Source organism: Silurus aristotelis (assembly GCF_946808225.1).
Source record: "Silurus aristotelis genome assembly, chromosome: 11".
NCBI lineage: Eukaryota > Metazoa > Chordata > Actinopteri > Siluriformes > Siluridae > Silurus > Silurus aristotelis.
This window is the reverse complement of record NC_139584.1, coordinates 27394731-27418660: the sequence shown is the minus strand read 5'-3', so window position 1 is coordinate 27418660 and position 23930 is coordinate 27394731. Positions and strand designations below refer to the sequence as shown.

Here is a 23930-nt window from a genome sequence, read left to right as displayed (position 1 = left end):
AACAAGTAAACAAAACATGCAGTTTTTAAATGAAGGTTTTTATAATTGAGAGAAAACAAAATCCAAAAAATTTTTCTCAGTATCTCTCTGAATTTGTCTTCCTTAATAAGATCAGTGTTTTTTTTTTTTTTTTACATCTCATTCCATATTTAGTCCTTATTTCCTGTTAAAATAACCTCCAGTTTTCTGAGATGATGTTCCACTAGAACGTAGTGTGTGCTTGTGGAGATTTATGCTGCTTCAGCTACAAGGGTCTTTGTTAAGTCAAGTACTGATGAAGGTAAGGAGGCCTGGGGTGCAGTCAGCGTTCACATTTATTCATATCTTCATAGAGCTGCCTTTGTGCACATGAGCATTGCCACACTGGAACGGGTTTTTGGGTCTCCTAGTTTATGTGAAATCACATGTAGAGACGTCCTATACAATTTTTTGGTAACAATTAGGGGAAGAACCAAATTCGAGTCTGCTCGATTCCACTGTTCCTACACTATATTCTTGGTGTGTTCTTCAATCTTTGTCGTTTGGCATCCAGTGCCTTGCATGTTTATGAACCCCCATTCCCCACGATCCATGTTATAGTGCTACCACCACCATGCTTCACTCCTAAGATAGTGTTCTTAGGGTGTTAGTTTTCTGCCAAACTTCAAATCAAGTCTAGAAAATGTACTTTCGGACTCATCAGACCAGAAAACCACCAGAGAACTTTTCTCTGTCTGATCAAACTTCACACAGGATGTACACAGCATCTTCAAATCAATGTTGTGGATCTCCAAAACTTCTCCTCGGTCAAAACTTAGCCGAACATACACAAGGCAGCATGGTAACAATGCGTTTCTCTTGTACCAGGTGCTGACGGCGGACCGGCAGAGCGAGGCAGTGTATCTAGAGATCAGTCCTCTTTTCCTCCAGGCCGAGAACAAACACAAAGTCTTCCAGTTCGTCTCGCAGTTCCTCAACAGCGGACAAAGAGAGAACTCACGCCTCTGCACAGCTTTAGGTTTAGTTACAAAATAGCAGCGTTTCAGGTAATCTGCATGGAGCAAGACGATGACTCGGACCGGAGACTGTTGTTTGTTTTCTTTTCTTGTTCTGCGTCGATATGTGACTGATTCAGCTACCTAGAAAAACATATCTTTTCGTTTCAAAACTAAAACGTGCTTTTTAAAATTTGATTATTTCAGTTTTCACCAGTTTTAATAGCTCTACTGCAAAACTAAAGATTTTTTTTAATGAGAAATTGTACAATTTTTAGGTACATTTGTTAGGATTTTGAGTTGATCAGAGCTATTAACCAATGGGAAAGCAGGAAATCAGTCATTGTATTGTTTTGATGTCTGATTGTTTTTTGTTTTGAAAGTTGTTTATTCGAAACAAATACAGGTTTTTGTTCTGCACCCGGATCGTTCTCGTTCAGGTTCTCACACACGGCTCCGTTAACGACAAGAGGCAGACCATGAACCTGCTGACCCTTCAATCAGCTCCTGATTAGCAGCTAGCAATACCCCCCCCCCCCACACACACACACACACACCCCTCCCCCCATCCCTTTAATGGATACACTGTGGGGTTAATCCCATAAACTTCACCCCTCTTTCACTGTCCATAGGCAGGATCTTTTCCGACTCGACATACCGAGAGAGGTGCTGAAGGACAGGGCTGATTGCTGTAGAGTACCCAGTGCTGAGTAAGATCTCCTGAGACACACACACACACACACACACACACACACGGATAAAGTGCACATGGTCCTTCTGTACACTTACAAAGAGGGCAATCAATAACCATGAGAGAGATTTGCAGATGAACAGAGGAAGAGATGAGGTGAATACTAAAGCAGGACGGAGAGGTGAGACATCAAATGCAGCTTTAAACACGAACATCAGCGCAGCTTCGCATCTGATCAGCTCACCCACTCAGCACGTTTTTTTTTTTTTCTCCGTCTAGACACAGATAAAGGTCTTCCTGCCCATTTTCCCAGAGTTTTAAATGAAATACAGGAAACTGGTCAGCGCTCAGGTTTTATTTACATGAGTATATAATATATTGAGTATATCAAGTATAGAAGTTTCTCGGATGTAAATGCGTTCTCGTGTTGCATTGGGTACAGACACTGGCAGAAAGTGAATCAGTAGGAAAATTTCAAATGGATTAAAAATACAATCACTGATACAGTAGAGTTTATCTCCTGGAACCCCACAGCGTGTGCACAAGAATTTTACAAACGTCTGGACACTAAACATGTGTATTTCTTTTCAATCCGTGGAGCTCAGACAACCGTGTTTCGGATGGACCCGATCTCCTCTATCTGACACTCCACTACATCTCCTTTCTGTAACACACACACACAAACAAAACGGGGAAATTTTTTTTAATTCTAATTAAATTCTAATTACCAACAACAAAAGAAAAAATCAATAACACTTTTCCCATTGTACCTTCTTTACAACATGGACAAAAGTATTGGGACACATGACTATGATTTCCAGCTATATCTGGCTCCTTTACTAACACGCTTGTCTCTGAATGAGCACAAATCACCACAATATCTAGTGGAACATCTTCCCAGTAGACTGGAGGTTATTATAAGAGCGAACGGGGACTAAATGTAGAGAGCACATACCAATCTTCTGCTTAGGTGTCCACAAACTTTTGCCAATATATTGTACAGCAACGAGGCAGTATTTATAGTGTGTGTGTTTCAAATATAAAATGGGATTTTGTCATTTGTATTTGATCGGGTTGATGAAAAATGGCTTCATTTTTTGTATCAAAATAGTTAAAAACTAAAAAGTCACGTGATGACATCATAAAAACGCGGCCTCTGATTGGTGCATATTCAGTAGTTCACCCAGACTTGTTGATATTGAAGCAGCTGTTTAGTAGGATGATGATTTTGCATCCCTTTGCATGAAAAACTGCTTATGATTAACAATTAAATGATTAATTAGTTAGAAACGAGTTGCTATGAACGCAGGTGCCATCAGTCGTCTTGTTTGTCATCGAGTCTTGTGGTGTTACTGATGCGAAGTCGCCCTTCGTTACCAAACACCATGTAACTAAATTAGGATACAATTATGATTAATTCACAAACTGTTCCACATTAAACTGTGGGTTACTTTAAAACTAATCTTCATCTGTTAACCGGTTGCATGCGTCAGATTTATTGCGTGACTCCACTTGCAATCAAACATCGTTCACTTAATCAGTCAGTGTGTAATAGAGAAGTAACAGATCAAACAGAACAATCGGTAGAAGTTTTGTGAAAAAATGTCATGCTCCCTTGGAAAAGATTTGTGTAGTATTTTTAAAATACAAAAATACAGTAGTTTATTTTAATATATTGTGTGGCTGCTGTTTTTGTAGTTTATTTTTATACACTTTGAGTTAATGTATTGGGTATTTTATATTAAAATACATTTTGATGCGTCTTTGCCCAACCCTGGGATCGTACATCCTGAAAATCTCCTCATGCTGCTATCAGACATTTAATCTACAAACACAACGTATATTACAGTCCTTTATATGACTATATAATGCACCACGTCACATACACACAAACGTAGTTTCCCACTTGGATTTTGGATTTATTTATATATAAACCCGCCACTTGCGTTTCCACTTTCAGAAAGTTTAAAATCGATTTATTTATTTTTTTTATCACTTCATGTTTTGAACGCGTACAAAAACAGCTGCCGTGGGCGTTTCCTCTTCGAGAAGCTCTCTGTAAGCTTCACAGTGGATTTGAGAGGAGCGAAATTGGACGAACCGTTTGTTTAGGCTCTGTGTGTGTGGGCAGAGCCGTGAGTCATCGGCGTACGTGTGCTCGTTGTTTGTGTATCGTTTTGGCTGGTTGCGAGTCCGTTTTATCTTTAGCTGTCCTTTTATTATCCGCGGCTTTATCACGATGCTAACGCACAGGCTACGTACAGTACGTCCCCAACGTCTTGAACCCTCAGCGTTTTTTGCTGGTCAAAACTTAAGGGGGCATTGCCTTATCGCGCCGTCCTACTTTTAAGAGTACGAAATATCCTTTTATTTATTTATTTTTCCGAGGCTTTTCCTCATTTCAAGCTTTATAAAGTCTCTAAACATTTCGTTTCTTTTAAGAAAAAATGCTTGAAAGGGGAAACCATATCTGCCGAATGAACCAAGTATTAAAATAGTAACATATCCATTATAGTCAAAAGTATTTAGACACCCGACCATCACACCCATACACGTTTCTTCTTTCAAACTGTTTTTACAAAGCTGAAAGCACACAATGTGTTGAGAAATTATCATTTTGTCCTCCCATGCAATGAGGCATATTGGGTTTCAGTAGCAATTTTGTTACAGTTTCAGGTTGCATCCATGGCAGAGTTCTTTCTGCCTATTCTCACAACTAAGCACCAAGCGGGAGTTAAGGGCCTTGCACAAGGGCCCAAAGAGTGGCAGCCTGGTAAGGCCGGGACTCGAACTCACAACCCTTGAATCCAAAGTCTGATGCCTTTACCACTAGTGGACCACCTCCCTCCTATTTCCAATTACCTTCACTAGAACAAATAGGTCCAAACCTGTTCCAGCATGACAAGGCCCCTGTGAACAAATCAAACTCCATGAAGATATGGTGTGTGTAGGTGAGATGAGAGTGAAGGTTGTAGTGGAACAACTCGAGTGTCCTGCAGAACCTGAGTGCTCACACAGCCATGCCCTAAAACCTCATGGAAAGCCTTTCCCAAAAAAAAGCAGAGAATATTCATAACAGTAAAGAGCTTTGGGTTTAATTATGGGATGGATCAATTTGAATATATATTAAATATTTACACTAAAATAGGAGGGAATTCAAAACACATCGGAACACTGGTAGCAGTAAAGTAACAATTGTAATTAAAATGTGTGTAAAAGCAGATAACTGGGCTGTGCCTTCAAGCGTGGAATACTCTCTGTTTATTAATGTGTCGGTTAAAATCAGTGGAGAATAGGATTGATCCCTGAGGCATGCCACAACAAACTTCAGTTTTTGCTCAGAGCCAGCACTCGAAGTAGATGAATATTACCCAAAACAGGATGAATCTACATCTCCACATAGGCCTTTTGACAGACGATGTTTAAAGTGACCGAAGAAAATCACAAAGCATATGCAGAAGAGTGGAGGTTCTTATAACAGCAACAGGGCTAAAAGCACATACAAATCTTCTGCTCGTGTGTCCACAAACTTTTCTCTTTATAGTGCAGCTACAAATAAATAAATAAAGAAATAAAATGATGCAAAAATCCGGATGTGAAGCATAAAATGTTAAACAAATCGGAACAAATGCTGCATTATTTTATTCTCTGTGTAAAGAATGTTTCTGTTACTGGACAAACCCAAAATACGCTAATGACAAGCCGATTGTGGACATGGACATCATGGACATTTTTTGTTACCGATATTAACCCTGGGCGCACACTGTGCCGTTTTTATTAGTCTTTTTTTGCTATTGCGGCTGGTCAGACGGTACAAACGCGGTCCCCATGTCACACTGTGGGATCTCAGTTGTCATAATGCACAACAGTCAATAACTGAAAAAGACGTCATCAATCCATGACACGTTTAGACCCGCGTTCTCTCGCTAACGGTAGCTAGCAGCAAACAAAAAAACAGACAGACGTTAATTTTGTTCATGATGTTCATTACTTAATATAAACAAACAAAAAAAAAAACGAAGACGACGTGTGTGGAGCAAGTTTCTTCATACCACCTCAGGTGGTTGCATCATCAGGTTCAGCGCTACCTATTGGTTCTTGGTTTTGACTGTCGTTGTAGAAGAATCCACGATACAAGCAAGAGTCTGTTCCGACACTGCCAGAATTTTATCGGAGGATCAAAATAAAACATTTCAAGCGATCAGAGACTACAGACTTTATCCTGGGATCAAAGCAATATTTTCATTCATTCATTCATTTTCTCCCGCTTATCCGTAATTTGGGTCACTTGGGCAGCAGTCTAAGCAGGCCCCCGCCATCGACTGCTGCCCAATCCTCACAGCACCGTCCCTCACGGTCCCTCCTGCAGGTGGTGAGCATATTAGGACACAAAAACTATTACCTTCTACCAGTCTTCATTATAAAGATATCAGTTAAAACACCAATGCTGGCGTACCCCAGGTACGTCTCATGACGACGCTTCTGCGTTTTATGTCCCCACAAACACACACACACACAGCATTGTGGAGGAGTGGAAATAAAATATGCTAATTAAACGCATTCTTTGGTACACGTGCTCAGAACAGAACAAAACTCTCGGGGCCTCCCCGTGTAATCACTTGCGCTTTGACGTTGTGTAAATGACACTCCTAATGACTCGCGATTGATGTCCAATTCGTTTCGCGACAAGAACGTATCCGTCGCAAATGAAACCTGCCACGCTGTGGCTGCCTGCCACTCGAGTGGGCGCGTGCCAAGTCTCGGATGTGCAGAGCGACGGCCAACGTTAACAGCATCTAATTGAGGGAAATTAGTAGCGTGATGAAGGTTTAAGTTTAATCACAGTGGAGGGATGGAGCAGGAGCTGCGGTTTTCCCTTCAGGCTGCTCTGCTGCATCAGTACAGATGTTCCCGCCTCTGCCAGAGAGAACGCCGGAGCTGTTCGGCGTCGAAGATCTGCAATCGATTTGTTCTGCACGTTTTGGAACGCCATCAAACGTCAGTCGGGATAAAAGATTTACTAAACCGGTCATCACCGAGGGCAACCTTCTGAAGGATTCCACATCACGTACACTGCGTCTTTTTTATGTTTCTCTTCATCTCCATGACACTCATTAGTCTCATTCAGATTAATTTTTTTGTCGAAAATGGAAGACAAGCTGAAAAAACACAAACTTACCTTCAGATAGACAGGTGGCTTTCGGAACACGCCCACTCCTGGGGGCGTACCTGTCAGAAATACGTCCCCTGGGTACAGAGTCACGAATCTACAATCGAAACAGAGGTAAAGAGAGGACACCAAGGATGAGTTTCTCAGACCGGTGCTGTAAAATCGGGTCGGCGAAAAGCATCACAGCCCGCCGGATACTTACTGCGAGACCCAGGCCACCAGCTTCTCCGTCTTAAAGATCAGCTGATTGGTGTTGCTGTCCTGAACCACATCACCGTTAACCAGGCACCGGACCCCCAGATTGTGGACGTCTGATTTAAAAACAGCACGTTACAGCCAATCATATGACTCGCAGCTTTCATGTTTACACTACGGTGGGAAACCACGCCTACCCTTCAGCGCGTCCGTAGTAACAAGCGCAGGCCCTAGTGGACAGAACGTGTCAAAAGTTTTCCCCAGAAGCCACTGCTTGCCGTTTTTCTTCAACTGCCAGTCACGAGCGCTGACGTCGTTGGCTACGGTGAAGCCGGCGATGTGAGCGAAAGCGTCCTGCTCCTGAGGACAAACAACCGAGAGATTTATTTGTTATAGTATTTATATACACAGGTCGTCCCCAGATTTACGATGGAGATGAGTTCTGAGGACCCCACTGTAGCCTGAAAATACGGTACATCGAGACACGGCCCTGAATACCCAGGAATCTTAAAGAACGGTGATCAGTATGGGGTAATCACAACAATGACAATTCCGTACAAAAAAAAAGAATATATTTGTAAAAAAAAAAAAAAAAAAGAAAAATCCGTATTGATATCGTAGTCGAACCTTTTTAATTCATGGACTACCTGTAAAGATCATAGTGGCTTAATGGTTTTTAGGGCTCAAGGTTACTGTAAAGGTTGCTGGTTTAAACCCAACGCCTGCAAGCTGTTAATGTTGGGCCCCAGAGGGAGGCCCTTAACCCTCCCTGCTCCAGGAATGTCGCATAATAGCTGTTAATGCGCTCCGACCACTGTTTTCATAACGAGCCGGGAAATGCGAAGGATTTCATTGTGTTGTAATATACATGTGACGTGTGTGTGTGTGTAAATGAAATAATGGAACAATGAAGCTACAATCCAGTAGCATCATATTTTTCGGTATTAGTATTTAGTATAATCAGTCTCTTTTATCTAATACGTCTGACATGATGAGCTTTGACTCGCCTTTATGTGCTTCCCTTTTTTCCCGATCACAAAGGCAAGCTCTACTTCCCAGTCCACTTCCTAAAAAAAAGAAAAAAAGCATAGTGAGTAAGTTGTGTGTTACACTAAAAACTTGCATTAATATTAATAATCTACATCAGCACTCGGGTGCAAAACTAAAGGAAATGAAGTCGGAGATGAGTCACGTCTTCTCTGACTGATCGCATTAAAGATTAAACACATTTGGATCAACTTTTTTTTTTTTTTTTTTTTAGAGTTTTGTCACCCAGACAAACATTTTACATGTTGATTATTGTCTGATTTATCGATTATTATGTTTCCAAGCTAAAGCTGGCTGAAGATGAGGTGACCTGGCTCTCGTCTGGCAGGTGGATGTCGTCGTAGGGCCCTGTGATGGACGAGGGGAACTTGCTGAAGATGATGGGCTCGGTGGGGATGGGGGCGTTCTGCTCCAGGCAGTGGTCTCTGTAGTTCATACCCACACACACCACCTTGTCCGGACCGGTGACCGGAGACAAGAGCTGGATTTGGGACAGAGGGAGGACACGCTCGGCACTCGATATAGCTCTGAAACGCAGTTAGGATCAAACTGTTTGGAAATTTTTCATTTGTATCACGTTAGCAGAAACATTCGTGGTCCTACAAGAGAAGAATTCTCAGAATCGGGACTTATTTAATTAATATAGCTAAAAGTTTATATGGAAAAAAAAAATCAGATGCATTTCTTGTTACAGGTTTATTTAATCAGGACTTTGTTGCTTGTCCAATGTCGAATCATCAATTTACACTATAAGTACAAATGTATTGGGACACCTGACTTTTCCAGCCAGGTGTTGTTCCTCAAACTGCTGCCGCAAATTCTGAGGAACACAATTGTATAAATCTTTGGATGCACCAGCTCCATCAAGATATGCTCTACATGGACTGGAGTGAAAGAGCTCTAAAACTTCTGAACACTTTTGGGATGAATGTAAACACAGACTGCACCCCAGGCCTCCTCACATCACCTACATCACTACCTGACTGCTGAATGAGCACAAATCTCTCCACAAGCACAATTTAAAATCTAGTGGAACATCTTTTTAGGAAAATGGAGTGGAGATTAGCAGACATTTGCTTTTTACAGCCAAATGTACAATTTCTGTGAGCGACTCGACACCTCCCCCTGGTGGCTCAGCGTGTTCATTATCAGCGTCTTGAAAGCAAGACGCCACTCGGTTAGCCAACTGATATTGATTACTAGGGGTAAACATTTAACAGAAAACTGATCTTTAGACAGAAGGACAAAAAACATTTTAATGATTTCCATTTATTTGGTGTTGGGTATTAAAAAATGTAAACATTTATGATAAACCAATCCTAATGGCCTTGAAAAAAAATTATCAAGCAAAAGACTACACATTAAGTCTGTCCCACCTCTGAGCGCACTCCATGCCCTTCTCTCCCAGCTCCAAAAACTCTCTCATGGTGTACGGCATGGACCGATCGAACGCCTTGAGGTCAACGACGCCGTTCTCTTTTTCCACACCCACCCTCATGCTTCCCTCCGAGCCCCGTGGGCAGAACTGGACCAAACGCATGCTGGCTGCCGTGAGGGAATGTGTACGTGTGCCTGAGCCTATGGAAAACACAAGCTTGAGTCTTCTCAAACCCAACACCACTCTCATCTACTCACACACACACACACACACGCAAAGAGGTAAAGGAACGGAGAAATGACAGGACATCAGGGTCAGGAAATAAAAAGGGAGAAAGGGTTGCACAGAAAGAAAGTCTGTCCATTCTGTCTATTTCAGAATAGGGATTAAGAATATTTGGAAATTTGCTTGCATATTAAAGATGCGAGACGAAGGTGGTATTGCATCATAAACTATTGCTTTAAGAGCCAATCATGGTGCAGGATGCAAATCACCTGCAGTTTTAATTTGCATATTCATCAAGATCAGTGGAATTGATTGTAATCATGCGCTCTTCTAATTCCAGTCAATGATTGTGATTGTGACTGCAAGTTTTGACTGCAGTTGTTAAGATCCTTGTTTACTGATCGGGAGACTGGGGATTCAAGCACTGGTATTGCCAAGCTGGCACACATGGGCCCTTAAGCAAGGCCCTCAACACTCAGTGCTTAATGGGATGCTGTATCATGGCTGATCCTGTGCTCTGACCCCAGCTTCCTAACATCGCTGGGATATGCAAACGTACATGTGACAATTATAATGCACTTAATGTAAATTCTCAGGCTGGCCATTCTAAAAACTTTCCTCTGCAGCAGAGGTAGCCTTTGTTCCTCCTTTCCTGAGACGGTTTTCAAGAGAGCATGTTTGATGATTTGAGATTGAGATTAATGATGAATATTTTCTCTTGACAACTGTTTCTTGCCATAATATGGATTTGTACAGTAGTTGTAGTAACACATAGGACTATTAACTCTGTACTCAGCACATTTAGAAGGCAAGAAATGTCACAGATGAACTTCTGACAAGGCAAAGTGTGAACTGAAAACTATTGCAGGTGATGCCAATCTGGCATCAAAACTGAATGGAGCTACATTATTCAATCTGAAATATAAAACCTATTTTGGGTTGTTTACAACTTTTTGGTTTTGGTTTTCTACCTTTAGGAATTAAAAACCCGGAAGGAGAAAATGTTTGGCTGCATGTTATTCCGTGCATATAAAAGCTCCTACCTGATTCAGAGCAGGACAGTGGGTTTCAACACGGAATTGAAAATCCCAGAATGATTCACGTGACTCCAGATCCACGGACTTGTGCATAGGGGTAAAAGTGCACAAATCAAACCGCTCACCTTTTTTTGCCCACTGCTGGAAAACCAGATAAACCTGCCTCAGCTCGACTTCCGGGTTCACTTCCGTGTAGTCCGTGCGGATCACATGAACGCGTTATAGGGCGGAATAAAATCGACACAATCGAATCAAATCCTGGGTGATAAATATATCGACAATCCTTCCAAACATAACGAGATCATTCAGATAAATCCGATATTGTTTTAGTTGAAAAGCGAGGGCAATTTTATTTAACAAACTACAAATCCCTACTACTCCTAAAAGCACCGCAGGTCATGTGACTTGTCGGTCAGACGACACAGTTTGTGTCACGTGTTTATTTATCGGTTTGATGTCAAACAGAGTCTCGTTGGAGATCTAGTGCACTTGATATTTACAGTGAGTTGTGTTGCTTCCAGCGCCCTTATATAAGAAGGAGGACTGGGGTTGGGATCGAGTCCTTCTTTTGGTGTTGGAGTGGAGAGAAGATCAGCGGCATGGCTTTTAGGTAACAATCAAATAAATTGACATCAATTAAGATGATTATATAACTGATTCCGCGGTACTCGTCGGTTAATCGTTCGGAACTAGTATGTTTTTAATGCATTATTGTACTATATAAGAAATAATAATAATAATAAAAGGAATGCATAAATAGAGAACTATATGACTCTGTTATCCAACATGAAGCAGCTCCATGCGTCTGCTTTACCGCGAGACTGAAGTGCGCACGAGTTTTATTGTGAGAGTCAAATTCCGAACATGAGTCGAGTCCCGAAGCATTACTGCGCTTTAAATCACGGCTCCTGAGATGGTTAAAAAAATGCCACCAAGAAGCCTGGAGAAGATGTCAAGAAAAAGGTTAAAGGTGATTAAGGAGAGCCACGATGGAAGGAACAACAACAAAAAAAGATCATAGTGAAGTATGAGGGCTGTGTGAACGCGACTCAAATCACTTCCTTGTACCATTGACGATCTCGACAATGGTGTGAAATAAAGAGGCGACCAAAGCAGCAAGTGTCCCTAAAGGTGTGAAGTGTGTGACCTAAGCAAAGGTGCCAGACTCTGGAAGAAGTGGAGAAGCTGTTGAGACTGACAGACAGACAGATGGACGGATGGATGGATGGATGGATGGATCTTCATCGTCATTGATGCATTGATACATTGACACAGATACACAGCAACGAAATGCAGTTTGACATCTACCAGAAGGGCAAAAAGTAGCAATAGTGCAGATAAATATGTGGCATATTTACAGCATGTGATGTGATGTGTGTGTGTGTGTGTGTGTGTGTGTGTGTGTAAGCATGTGTACAGTAAATAAATATGAAGGCTCTATCAGTGCAGAGACGTGTGGGCATCATTAAGAAGTACAGGTAGATGTTCTAACACTTTGACATTGAAGAGGAAATGTGCAGAAGTGGAGGTTTTATGATTATGGCATTTAAGAAATGTGCAAGCTGAATGAAGATCCTTCTGGCCGTACCTTTACAACCTGGAGCAAGTGGTGAACACAATTAGGTGTTTAAAGCCTGTCATGGATGATTCCATAAGTTTCAAAAGAGCATCAGGATTCACAGTGGGGTTGGGCATGGAGAAGCTGCCAAAAGGTTTGTTTCGATTGTAAAAAAAAAAAAAAAACACTCAATTTCTCTATTTTGCACTGCTTTCGCTTCCTGTCAGTCATGTAAATCCTGATCTCAGCTCTTTCTGATATTTAATGCATAAGATCTCACTTTTCACTCCGCCTGTGTAACGTTATACAGCGCATTACTACTTATCACTCATATCAACCTTTTCATTATTACTGTTTATTGTTTTATCTCCCCAGTGTGCAGCCTGTTCAGTGGACTGCAGACTACAAGGATATAAAGTGAGTAAAATACGGGACAGAGGTCTCTCACTGACTGCTTCATTATCGTTAGACTTTACACTCGATTTATCAGATCTCTGACAAAACACTCAAGTCTTGACCTCTGCCACGTCTTCCCAAGAATCCTTCATCATCTACTAGAGCCATGTGCTCTTTTTTTTTTTTTTTTTTTTAACGTCCACGTTCACTGCTATAATAAACTCCAGTCTTCTGGGAAGATGTTCCACTAGATTTTGGAGTGTGTTTGTGGCGATTCAGAAGGTTAATAAAGTCAGATATTGATGTAGGTGAGGTGTGGAGGCCTGGGGTACACTCAGCGTGTTCACATTCATCCCAAAAGTGTTCAAGATCTCTAGAGCAGACCACTCAAGATCTTCCACTCCAACCCATATAAAGCATATCTTCATGGAGCTGGAACAGTCCAAAGACGTCCTATACAATCATGTGCCTCTAACCTTGTGGGAACAGTTTGTGGAAGAACCTCACATGGCTGGAAAAATCAGGTGTGGTTCTCAATTTGTAAATGCTCATTCCTGACCTGCATCTGTCGTTCGCAGATACGATGGAGTCCTTTTGGTAGCGCAGAACTTCATAGACCTCCCCAGTGAGCTGGATGGACTGAAGGCTCCTCTGCAGGCTTATAGTGCTGTGAGTTCACACATAAAATTGAAATGGAGCTGAAGAAGCATTGACCTGACCTGTTGACCTCTGTTCCTGTCTCGCTCAGGTGGACAGCTCTCTGACCGACAACGTGGTCGTCCTTAAGGTTGAGGATTTACCAGGAGAGAGGCTGGTGTTCGCTCCTACCGGGCCGCTCAACCGAGACTACGATGACGTCAGGCGCTTCAGCGATGCCGCTGAGAGTGGCATCAAGAGGTTTGTTCTGTAATGCTATAAAACCCTGGAGAAGAGCTGCGTAAGCCAATATGGTCACATGATCAACTCCGAATGTATTACACAGGACTGGTCTTCTTGAGTCTGATTGGTCTCAGGTCTATTTTGTTTTGTTTTGTTTGTTTTGTACAAGTCTCCAGTGTTGGAGGTAAAGTGTGACGTGTCTCTGTAACAGGGCAATGAAAGCGGGCATGCGGCGCCCTCTGCTGGTGTGTCCTCCACACAGCGCATATAAGCAGAACACCCTAGCGGCGGTCCTGGGAGCGTTACAGGCTCTGTACATGGTAAGAGGTGTTTAAGAGATGATCTTAAGAGATCTGAATGTTTTTTTTTTGTTTGTTTTTTTTTAAACACTGCTTTGTTAAACATTGTCCTGTGTTTGTGTGTGTATGCTGAAGCCCCTGGAGCTGCGTGAGATGAAACCTTCTCCTTATAAAGTATCTGTATTGGGGGTGTGGGTGAAGGACAAGGGTGAACACATCACCGAGCTCGCTGTGGCTCTGGAGAGCGGAAGGTCAGTGTTGGTTGATGAGAGACGTCTATTTGCAATGTGTGTGTGTGCGTGTGCATGGAACCACAAACGAGCTTTAAGTATTTTTGTGTGTGTAGGGTAGTGTATCGGGACATCGGTGGTTCTGATCCAGAGCGCATGGCTGCACCATGTGTAGCAGTATATGTGCAGGAAGTGTTTAAGGACACCAGTGTACAGGTAAAATTACTCTCAAGTGCTCCACACATCACCATCAGAATCACACTTCCTCCTCCTCCTCAATTTCTTCATCTGTCTTTCCATCCCCTGGTCACTGTTCTCAGATGGATTTTCAATATGTAAACATTGTTCACTCTCCCACCTCCTTCTGTTACATTCTATTTATTTTAGATCTTTGTGTTGTCCTCTCTCTCTCTCTCTCTCTCTCTCTCTCTCTCTCTCTCTCTCTCTCTCTCTCTCTCTCTCTCTCTCTCTCTCCTTCTCGTTACATTCCATTTTGCCCCATTTCCCCTTTTCTCTTCTCTCAGTCATGCTCACATTATTCTCTCCGTTTTTCTCTCAGGTGGAGGTGGTGAGTGATTTGGAGATTTTGAAGAAGGAGTATCCGTGTTTGGCTGCAGTTAATCGCTGTGCTAACAGTAAGTGTCTTCTTCAGGCTTCATCATAATGCTTCAGTACTGTATGAAATTGTGCTTATTACTAACAAACCGTGTGTGTGTGTGTGTGTGTGTGTGTGTGTGTGTGTGTGTGTGTGTGTGTGTGTGTGTGTGTGTGTGTGTGTGTGTGTGTGTGTGTGTGTGTGTGTGTGTGTGTGTGTGTGTGTGTGTGTGTGTACACACCATGCAGATGTGCCACGTCATCAGGCCCGGGTGATTCACCTTGAGTATCTTGGAGAAGGTCCCATTCAGCAAACCCTTATGCTGGTGGGCAAGGTGAGGTGTATGTGTGTGAGGCTGAGTGTAAGGAGGTGGTGTATGAGTGTGTGTGATTTGTGTGAGGGTGAGGCAGTCATAAGTAAACCAGTCATGCTAAGTGTTGTATTGTGCTGCAGGGCATCACCTATGACACTGGTGGCGCTGACATCAAGGCTGGAGGATTCATGGCTGGCATGCACAGAGATAAATGTGGAGCTGCTGCTGTAGCTGGATTCTTCCAGGTGTGTGTGTTTGGGGCAGGGGTATGGAGGGTGTTTAGGGTGGTATGCTGTTCTTGCATCACTCGCATTTTGTTCAGGAATTGTCAAATGTGAGTTTGATTTGAGTAACACTTCCTGTCTGGTCACACCACAGTCCCAATTATTTCCTGTAACTGCACACTTTCAGGAATTTTACTGCTTAATTAAGAAGTTTGACTTTTACTTCTCATTAGACATCTCTGTTTTGCTGATAAATCGGCAGTGATGGTTATGCTCATACGCGCTGTGTGGAGGACACACCAGCAGAGGGTGCTGCATGCCCGCTTTCACTGCCCTGGCAAAAAACCACACCGCTAGTTTTTCCGGGTTGCGTCGTTTGTTCAAGCATCTGAAAAGTCCCGCTATCGTTAAGAGACCGACCTCTAGAGGCGAATCCTCGACGCCATGTGCTTTTCTCTCATGCGAGGCTGCACGGGGAGCACTATTATATTTATTAATTGTAAATAAATATATAATGTGTGTGTATATATAATATATGTAATTATTTAAAGGCTACATGTTAATTACAACTCTATTACTTTAATATAGTAATCATGTCAGTTATGACGATTTGAAATAATAATTCTTGTATTTTTTTCTGTCCCAGATACTGGCCAAGCTGAAGCCTAAAAATCTAAAGGTTGTAGGCTCCATGGCGATGGTGCGCAACAGCGTGGGCTCAGGTGAGGAGCATTTAATATTTTATTACACACATCCACATGCATTATTCCTTTATTGGATCTGACTCTGATCCTTTAACGATCCAGATTCCTGCTCCTTTTTCTTTTTCTTTTCTTTTTGGTGAAGTGATTGAATTATTGACATCATGAACGTTATTTAGAGCCGTAAAAGTGTTTTTTTTTTTTTTTTTTTTTTTCCCAGACTGCTATGTGTCTGATGAGCTGATCGTATCTCGAGCTGGGCGCAGAGTGCGTGTTGGAAACACTGATGCTGAAGGACGCATGGTCATGGTGGACTTGCTCTGCGAGATGAAAGAGAAGGTGCACACACACAGTAAAAATATTTATATAATTTAAGTTGTTCCTCAAAAAAATGTCTAAGCCCTTAAAGTTTAGGTTAAAGGTGTGTGTGTGTGTGTGTGTGTGTTTTTTTTTTTTTTTTTTTTTTTTTTTTTTTTTTTTTTTTCCTCTCCTCAGGCGGTGAAGGAAGTCTCTCCGCACCTGTTCACCATCGCCACACTGACTGGTCACGCCATCAGAGCCATGGGGCCCAATTACTCTGTAATCTCACACACACACACACACACAATTACTCAGCTTACTTCATTTCCGCTCCTGTGTGTGTTGTAATGTTTTTAGCGTTTACACCGTCTAGCTTTTGCACTGTGATTCCTTGTTTTTTACTTTGATGTACACAAACGTGCACATGCACAACAAAATGTGGGAGAACTGGGTGAAAATCGAACCTATCTGATTGAGCAAGTGTGTGTGTGTGTGTGTGTGTGTGCAGATCATTATGGATAACGGAGCTGCACATCGTGAGAAGAACGCCTCAAAGTGGCAGGAAGGTGTGTACAAAAGGAGTTGGGTTGTGTGCCTGAACTTTATTTATGCTGTTTGTACTTATTGTGTGTGCGTGTGTGTGTGTGTTAGCGGGTGAGGTCCTGGGAGACCTTTTCGAAGTGTCCAGGATCCGCAGGGAGGATTATGAGTTCCACAAAGGAAAGTCAGAGTATGAGGACATCCTGCAGGCTAACAATCTGCCCTCCACTGCTACACCACGTGGACACCAGGCTCCTGCTGCCTTCCTCATCATGACCTCCGGTCTGGACCAGGTACACACAAACATGCACCCTCACACACACACACTCAAATGGTCTTCTGATGATCACATGGTGATAATCACGACCATATTTCCCTCCGTCTCGCAGCATGGATTGGACTCGGACCACCCTATCCCCTACTCTCATCTCGACATCGCTGGTTCCAGCGGTCCTTTCCCAGGAGTCCCCACTGGAGCTCCTCTTCTCGCCATGGCAACCAAATACATCATGTAGAACAGACGTCACCTCCTGTCCATCACGTTACCTTCAATCATCCGTGTCCGTTAAATCCACGTCGAGTTCCATGTATCCTGTGCAACATTGATTTTTTTTATGACTCTCTTTTCCATCAACACGATGCTGAAACTGGAACCATGAGAACTGACCCACATTTTTCCTCCCTCAAGACCAGAATTGTTTTATTTTAAACATGCAGCAACCTTTTAAAAAAAAAAAAAGAAAGAAAAGGGAAACATGTGGAACGATTCCAGATCCTGCAGCTTGTTAGTGGAAAAGGGTCAGATGATTCACGTGTAATAAATCAATGTCCTTGTCCATGGTTTTGTCCTTTTTAATTTCAATGCTATCACTTTTTATTCATCCTCACTCCAGTATTTCCATTAGAAATATTCAAGCATTTGACGACTGCTAGTGACTCAGCTGTTCGGACATTGAATGAAAAATTATTCCACCATCTTGGTGACAGAACAGAGAGAAAAACATCTGCAGTAGGTCTTCCCCGTCCCTTGAGAGACAGGAGAGATTGTAGGAGCAGCGTTTGAGGATCGGTGAGAGAAACTGGTATGTTTTCAACTTTGTAAACGAGCACACAGAAAGCCAGCTGAGGGATTAAACCAAAGGGGTGATGTGGGAGAACGTCAGGATGGAAGCAAATTAAGCAGCTGCATTCTGAATCATTTGCAGAGGTGGAATGTCTTTCAGAGGCAGACATGCCAGGAGGAAATTGCAAGCGGAAAGAGTAATAAAATATTCCACTCATGTGAAATGAAATTTTACTTGAGTACAAGTGAAGTTACTGTTTTATAAATCTACTCGGTTAAAAGAAAAAAGTAGATCATTTGAACGTTTATTCAGATAAAAACTTAGTTACTGTTTTCACCAGCAGGGGGTGGAGTGGAGGATTCGAGTGTAGTTCAAAAAGCACAAGGAAATTTAAATCTGACTAGTTGCTTTTTAATTGAAGGAACACGTTTAGTTATGCACTTTTTCAGCAAAAAAAAAAAAGGTATGTTATTTATAATAAGAGAAATCGTAGCTTCAGAATTCAGACAGTGAACGCTTGCGGCTAACAACTCCTGCGTTTTCTGGATTGACGAATCAGAACTCTGACTGTTCAAGTGTGTGGCTGTGATGCTCAAATCTTCCAAAATGAATGAAATTAATTATTTTCGTCAAAATCCTACGAACAATTCACCAAAATAACTACGTGAAAGAATTGTTTTTTATTAATTTATTACAAATAAAAAACTAAAATCGCACGTACATTAGTTTTCACAGCCTTTGCGGTGACACTCAAGATTGAGCTCCGGTGCATCCTGTCTCCACTGATCATTCCTGAGATGTTTCTACAACTTGATTGAAATCCACCTGTGGTAAATACAGTAGATTGGACATGTGGAAAGGCACACTCCTGTCTATAGAAGGTCCCACAGTGCATGTCAGCACAAACCAAGCGAGGCACAGATCTGGGGAAAGGGACAGAAAAATGTCTGCACCATTGAAGGTCCCAATGAGCACAGTGGCTTCCATCATCCGTAAATAGTAGTTTGAAACCAACAGGACTCTTACTAAAGCCGACCATCTGGCCAAAGTACCAAGAACCCGATGGTCACAATTAAAGAGCTCCAGTGTTTCTCTGTAGAGAGAGAAGAACCTTCCAAAAGAACAACCATCTCTGCAGCACTCAACCAATCAGGCCTGTATAGTAGAGTGGCCAGACGGAAGCCACTCCTCATAAAAGGCACATGGCAGCCCACCTAGAGTTTGCCAAAAGGCAGCTGAAGAACTTTTAGACCATGAGAAGCAAAGACTGAACACTTTGGCCTGAGGAAACCAGGCATCGCTCATCACCTGGCCAAAACGATCCCTACAGAGAAGCATGGTGGTGGCAGCATCCTGCTGTGGGGATGTTTTTCAGTGGCAGGACCTGGGAGATTGGTCAGGATCAAAGGAAAGATAAATGTAGCAATGTACCTTTCATCCTTGATAAATCTGCTCCAGAGCGCGCTGGACCTCAGACTGGGCCGACCGATCATCTTCCAACAAGACCACTACACTAAGCCAAGATGAGTGGCTACAGGACGACTCTGTGAATGTCCTTGAGTTGCCCAGCCAGAGCCCAGACTTGAAACTGATTGAACATCTCTGGAGAGATTTGAAAATGGCTCTGCACCGATGCGATAAAATAATAATTTTAAGCGAAAATGTGGAAAAGGTGAAGCACTGAAAACTTTCCAGATGCAGTGTATAACATATTTTTTATTAATTTCATAAAACATAAATTGAGACACTGCTAAACGTGCTAGCTTTATTGTGCACTGACAGTCCCCGTCCCGTCCCGTCCCCCGTTTATTTCCAACCCAGGTGCTAAACAACATAAGCAAAGTCACCTGGTGATGCAACGCAAAACAACAGTTACGTTTACAAGTTAGATTTTTTTTCTACTTGAAATTATTAATTCATTTTACTCAGTAACTGATATGATTTCAAATGTAGCCTTAACACAACATACTGAAGTAAAAATACAGATTTTAAAAACTACTTTAAAAAGTAAAAGTACACAAACTACTTAATTACAATAACATGCGGAAATGTAAACCATGTTCTTATATTTCAGGACCACAGATTCGGAAATAGTTATCATACCCAAAAATCTGAAAGCCAGCATAGAGGGGCTGAGTGAATATAGTGTGGACTCTGTGGAGGAGAGTCATGGTGTCAGAGATGCTGTAGAATGACAGAGTTCCTGCCCAGTGATCCAGATAAACTCCTATTCTAGAGGAGCTTTTGTCCACAGGGACCTCGACGTCCTTGTTATTGTGCCGGAAGATGTATTTCGACTTAAAGCAAGTGAAACTCCAGGACTTGTCATTTTGCTCGAAGCTAGACTCGTTGCTTTCGCCTTTCCTGCTGATGCTTTTGTATGTGACCGCAATTGAAGAATTGTGCTTGCTAACCTGCTCGACCTCCCAGTAACAACGGCCCACCAAAGCCTCTTTACACAGAACCTGCTGTATCAAGTCAAATCTCTCGGGATGATAAGGAGGGTTTTGAGCCTGACGAGTCACCGTCACTTTTCTGCCCTCCTCAGAAAGACAGAGCCGACGGTGTGCTGTGTTCGGATTCAGAGTCAGCGGTCGGAAATCTGTGTTGGACACAAAGACTACGTTTAAGAATCAGATGTTAAATAAAGTGAATGGGTCCTCTGGGGGGCGCAAAGGGGAAGGGGTTCACACTATGCTTGAGAGATTCCCCAACAGAACCTTCAACTATTATTATTTACCTCATATAAATGGTGTCCAACTTTTTATACTTCCAATATCATGGGTCAGATTTTGATGGACTTTTCTTCCAGATCTTTCAGAATTAAATCACCATTAACCCTTTCAATTTATACCATTCACAAGTCTCCCCACTCAACCATGCTAACAAGTAGGAACAAGTTGTCCTGAAAGGCACCTGAATACAGACACATTAGATGTCAACCGATAGTGGATATAACCGAAACGATAACTAGGTTGGATTGTACCCATAGTTTTTCAAATGGATACAAACATTCCATGTAAAATACTACTGAACTTTATTGCAAAAATTAAAAAGTACTGAATCATGAAAATGTGCTAAATGTAATAAATCTGAATATATCAATTAATAAACATAATTGCATATTTAATACATAATAAATCATATAATCTAGCGCTGTTTGTGCAGTGCACAGTCCCATGTTTAAAAACGAACAGTACGTGACTTCAGTGATTCGCCTCTAGAGGCCGCTCTTATAATGGCAGCGAACCGGAAAAACTATTGGTATGGATTTTTTCATTCAGTGCCAGTTATTTAGTAAAACCGATGCCTAACCAACATTTCATATATCCACCTTCATTGTGTGTCTGTCTATCCCTGAGTATTGCATCCTCTAGTTCCTGTGACCTGCAAAAATACTGAAAACATAACTTTTATGGTGGACTGGACTTTTTCCGAACACTCATTTTAACTCTTTAACATTATCTGGCAGACTGAGAGGGTTAAAGTGAGGAGGAGTGGCTATGGGTCCTTGTCAGAGACGTTCTAGAACCCACACACATACAGTGTATGTGATACTTACACTTCATTAAGTCTTCTCTGGTCTTTGGTTCAGGCAACAAGGAATTGTGGTCTATTCAAAAACAAGACAAAACATTAAATTCCACTTCTGCAACATTTTTCAATACAGTCTTTTCTTTCACATAATTCATTCTACCTTCAAATTTGACCAAATGCAGTTTATAGAACTTTTCCACTTGTTCTTTCACCCCAGATACAGCATTCCTCAGTTCTTCAATTGAAAATGTAGGTATGATCATTTGTTTGGGAAGTTCTGCATGTGCAATTGAGACACTGTAAGACTGTAAACTCTGTAGAAACAAACACACATGGATTGGTCAATGATTTTTAGAGCCCAAGCACAGATACCCTAATAGAGATACCATTATTAGATCATCTCAGTCAGATGATCAGGAAGAGTATAATTTTACCTGGAGGAAATGGATGTGGTCATTTGTTTGAGAAATCTTTTTCAGCTCACCATCTCTCATCTTGAGATCAGCAAGCTCTTGCTCCAGGTTCTTTATAAGCTCCTCAGCCAGACTCAGTGCAGCTTTCTCTTGAACGTCGATCAGTTCCTCGACCTCCGAGCGACTTTTTTCAATGGACTGAATCAGATTGGTGAAGAGTGTCTCGCTTTCTTTAACAGCTGCCAATGCAGAGAGCTGGGAAAGAGAAAATGTCTTACATTAAATCTTAAAATTTTAGACACATATAGATACACGTATAGATATTTTGAGGCCACCTCCAGCTCTGTAGAATTAAACCTCTAAAGGACATGAGCAAGGTAGTATTTACTGTAACTGTTTCTTGTAAAGTGTATAGCAATGCTACAACCATATTTTCTGGGACAGTGTAAGATTCAGAGTAAGATGTTAAACTTCTGATCAGAAAATTGAGTTCAAATATCACCACTATCAAGCTGCCATTGCTGTTCCCTTGAGCAAAGCTTTTAACCCATCGCTCTTGACCGAATCCATTCCCGTTTTCTTCTTCTCCAACAATACTAACCCTGAGAGACTCCATATCCTGTTTCAGCCCCTGGATGTTCTTCTCTTTTTGTTGGATTCTCAGCTGGGATTTTCTCAGGGTCTCTAAGAACTGTTCCTGTAAACAATATACAGGAAAGTCATAATACAGTATTCATTTGCTGCTCTCTCTCTCTCTCTCTCTCTCTCTCTCTCTCTCTCTCTCTCTCTCTCTCATATATATATATATATGGTCCGACATGCTATGCACTGAGATGTTTTACTAGTTATATAAGCTGCTGAAGCTTTTCTGTCACCTTGAACCAGTCTGCCAACTCTTTGTTTATTAACTTTCTCATTACCAAACATGAGACAGTGATTTGTGGTGTAAGATGAGACCTATATATAGCACATGTCCTCAAAACCAGAACAAGTGCCAAACCGATCATATGATGTGCTTCAGTGAGGTGCAGTGGCTAATGGGATGTGAAGTCCTGTGTCTCTTTTGCATAATCTTGACACTAGAGACTAAAACTCACAGGAGATCAGAATTTATATAATAAAAAAAACCCTCAGTCACAGAGTTACAGTCACACTGAGGTAAATGATTTCCATTCTGATGATTGGTTCTGATGGTTCACATGATATCTGCTTGATTTGATGTGTTGCACTGCTGCCACACGATTGACATGTGTAAATTTGCAATACTATGTAACAGTGAAACATGAGATATTTTTTTTTTACCTGTCTCTCAGCTCTTTCTGCTTTAGGTAAGACCGTCTCATGGCCACTGTGATCATCGATCACACACAAGCAACAAATGAACTTCTGATCGGCGCGGCAGAAAATCTCCAGGATCTTGCCGTGCTGCCAGCAGATCTTCTGCTGAAGATTCACAGAGGCCTCGACCAGTTCGTGCTTCTTTAACGCCGGACAATCGTAGTGGGTCTGAATGTGAGCTTCACAATACGAGGCCAGGCAAACCATACACGACTTGACAGCTTTCTGCTTTTTCCCAGAACAAACGTCACACTCGACCTCTCCGGGTCCAGCGTAAGAGACGGCAACTTGATCAGCTGGAAGTCTTGCCTTCCTCAGTGCCTCAACCAGTTCAGCTAGCATGGTGTTCTTCTTAAGCACAGGCCTCGGAACGAACGTCTCTCTGCACTGGGGACAAGTGCAATGTGCTCTTTTATCCCAGCAGCTATTAATACAGCTCAGACAGAAACTGTGTCCACATGGAATCGTCACTGGGTCCATTAGGAGGTCCAGGCAAACCGGACAGCAGAACGAACCCTGCGCTGTTAAAACGGCTTCTGCCATTTCGCCGAACTCGGAGACTGGACACAGCGTGCACAGAAAAGCGAGCTCCTTCGACTTTCGTTTCCTTATACTTGGAATGTCAACCTGTAAGTGTGTCGTGTTACACAATTGTGACAGTGGGAGGACTCACAACACGATGAGTCACACACACAGGAATCTACCTGGATCTAGAATGTCATGCTTGTGGAAGGTGTACAGTGTCATTAAAACACATTTTTTTCTATTTGATCGATAAAATGTGTAAGATTTGTAGCGAAACTGATTATAATTGTAATAATACACA

General features: G+C 42.0%; 4 protein-coding genes across 8 annotated transcripts in view; 2 read left to right on the top strand and 2 right to left on the bottom strand.

Annotated features, from left to right (window-relative positions):
- Window positions 1-1394, top strand: part of gpat2 (glycerol-3-phosphate acyltransferase 2, mitochondrial) — a 129869-nt gene extending 128475 nt beyond the window's left edge. For all 3 annotated transcript variants that reach the window (XM_083554135.1, XM_083554136.1, XM_083554134.1), the window contains one exon: window positions 847-1394. In XM_083554135.1, the coding sequence (XP_083410261.1) occupies window positions 847-1014 (168 nt within the window). In that variant the 3' untranslated portion in view covers window positions 1015-1394. The remainder of the gene's footprint in view (window positions 1-846) is intronic.
- Window positions 1258-10914, bottom strand: fahd2a (fumarylacetoacetate hydrolase domain containing 2A). 3 transcript variants are annotated; one of them, XR_014535634.1, is made up of 9 exons: window positions 10724-10914; window positions 9454-9704; window positions 8388-8604; window positions 8038-8097; window positions 7228-7390; window positions 7038-7146; window positions 6845-6932; window positions 1530-2329; window positions 1258-1492 (listed from the first exon to the last, which is right to left on the bottom strand). XR_014535634.1 is itself a non-coding variant. In XM_083554152.1 (8 exons), the coding sequence occupies exons 1-8, from the start codon at window positions 10808-10810 to the stop codon at window positions 2267-2269; spliced, it is 1038 nt and encodes a 345-aa protein (XP_083410278.1). In that variant the 5' UTR covers window positions 10811-10914; the 3' UTR covers window positions 1258-2266. The 3 variants fall into 3 exon arrangements, 2 of the variants coding, with proteins under 2 accessions (XP_083410278.1, XP_083410279.1); XM_083554152.1 differs by having other exon boundaries at window positions 1258-2329; XM_083554153.1 differs by having other exon boundaries at window positions 1258-2329; window positions 9454-9655; window positions 10724-10883.
- A 236-nt stretch (window positions 10915-11150) lies between these two features.
- LOC310733148 (putative aminopeptidase W07G4.4) lies at window positions 11151-17588 on the top strand. The gene is made up of 16 exons (XM_083554146.1): window positions 11151-11327; window positions 12651-12692; window positions 13250-13340; window positions 13420-13568; window positions 13762-13870; window positions 13985-14100; window positions 14196-14295; window positions 14639-14714; window positions 14923-15008; window positions 15128-15232; window positions 15858-15933; window positions 16133-16251; window positions 16408-16491; window positions 16721-16778; window positions 16864-17045; window positions 17142-17588. The coding sequence occupies exons 1-16, from the start codon at window positions 11317-11319 to the stop codon at window positions 17265-17267; spliced, it is 1530 nt and encodes a 509-aa protein (XP_083410272.1). The 5' UTR covers window positions 11151-11316; the 3' UTR covers window positions 17268-17588.
- A 1924-nt stretch (window positions 17589-19512) lies between these two features.
- LOC310733147 (E3 ubiquitin/ISG15 ligase TRIM25-like) lies at window positions 19513-23739 on the bottom strand. Its single transcript, XM_083554145.1, has 6 exons — window positions 23069-23739; window positions 22368-22463; window positions 21788-22021; window positions 21514-21667; window positions 21379-21429; window positions 19513-20418 (listed from the first exon to the last, which is right to left on the bottom strand). The coding sequence occupies exons 1-6, from the start codon at window positions 23645-23647 to the stop codon at window positions 19880-19882; spliced, it is 1653 nt and encodes a 550-aa protein (XP_083410271.1). The 5' UTR covers window positions 23648-23739; the 3' UTR covers window positions 19513-19879.
- Window positions 23740-23930: the final 191 nt, after the last annotated feature.

Excerpts from the sequence above, each read along its gene's own strand:
- fahd2a (XM_083554152.1), bottom strand. The coding sequence starts at position 10,810 with ATGCACAAGTCCGTGGATCTGGAGTCACGTGAATCATTCTGGGATTTT. Across the intron at positions 9,705-10,723 it reads ACTGTCCTGCTCTGAATCAG|ATGAGAGTGGTGTTGGGTTT; the intron begins GTAGGAGCTTTT and ends GTGTGTGAGTAG. Across the intron at positions 2,330-6,844 it reads AGCCACCTGTCTATCTGAAG|AAAGGAGATGTAGTGGAGTG; the intron begins GTAAGTTTGTGT and ends TGTGTGTTACAG.
- LOC310733148 (XM_083554146.1), top strand. Across the intron at positions 13,569-13,761 it reads GCTGAGAGTGGCATCAAGAG|GGCAATGAAAGCGGGCATGC; the intron begins GTTTGTTCTGTA and ends TCTCTGTAACAG. Across the intron at positions 16,779-16,863 it reads CGCCTCAAAGTGGCAGGAAG|CGGGTGAGGTCCTGGGAGAC; the intron begins GTGTGTACAAAA and ends TGTGTGTGTTAG.
- LOC310733147 (XM_083554145.1), bottom strand. The coding sequence starts at position 23,647 with ATGGCAGAAGCCGTTTTAACAGCGCAGGGTTCGTTCTGCTGTCCGGTT. Across the intron at positions 21,668-21,787 it reads ACCACATCCATTTCCTCCAG|AGTTTACAGTCTTACAGTGT; the intron begins GTAAAATTATAC and ends TTGTTTCTACAG. Across the intron at positions 20,419-21,378 it reads CAGAGAAGACTTAATGAAGT|ATTTCCGACCGCTGACTCTG; the intron begins GTAAGTATCACA and ends TGTCCAACACAG.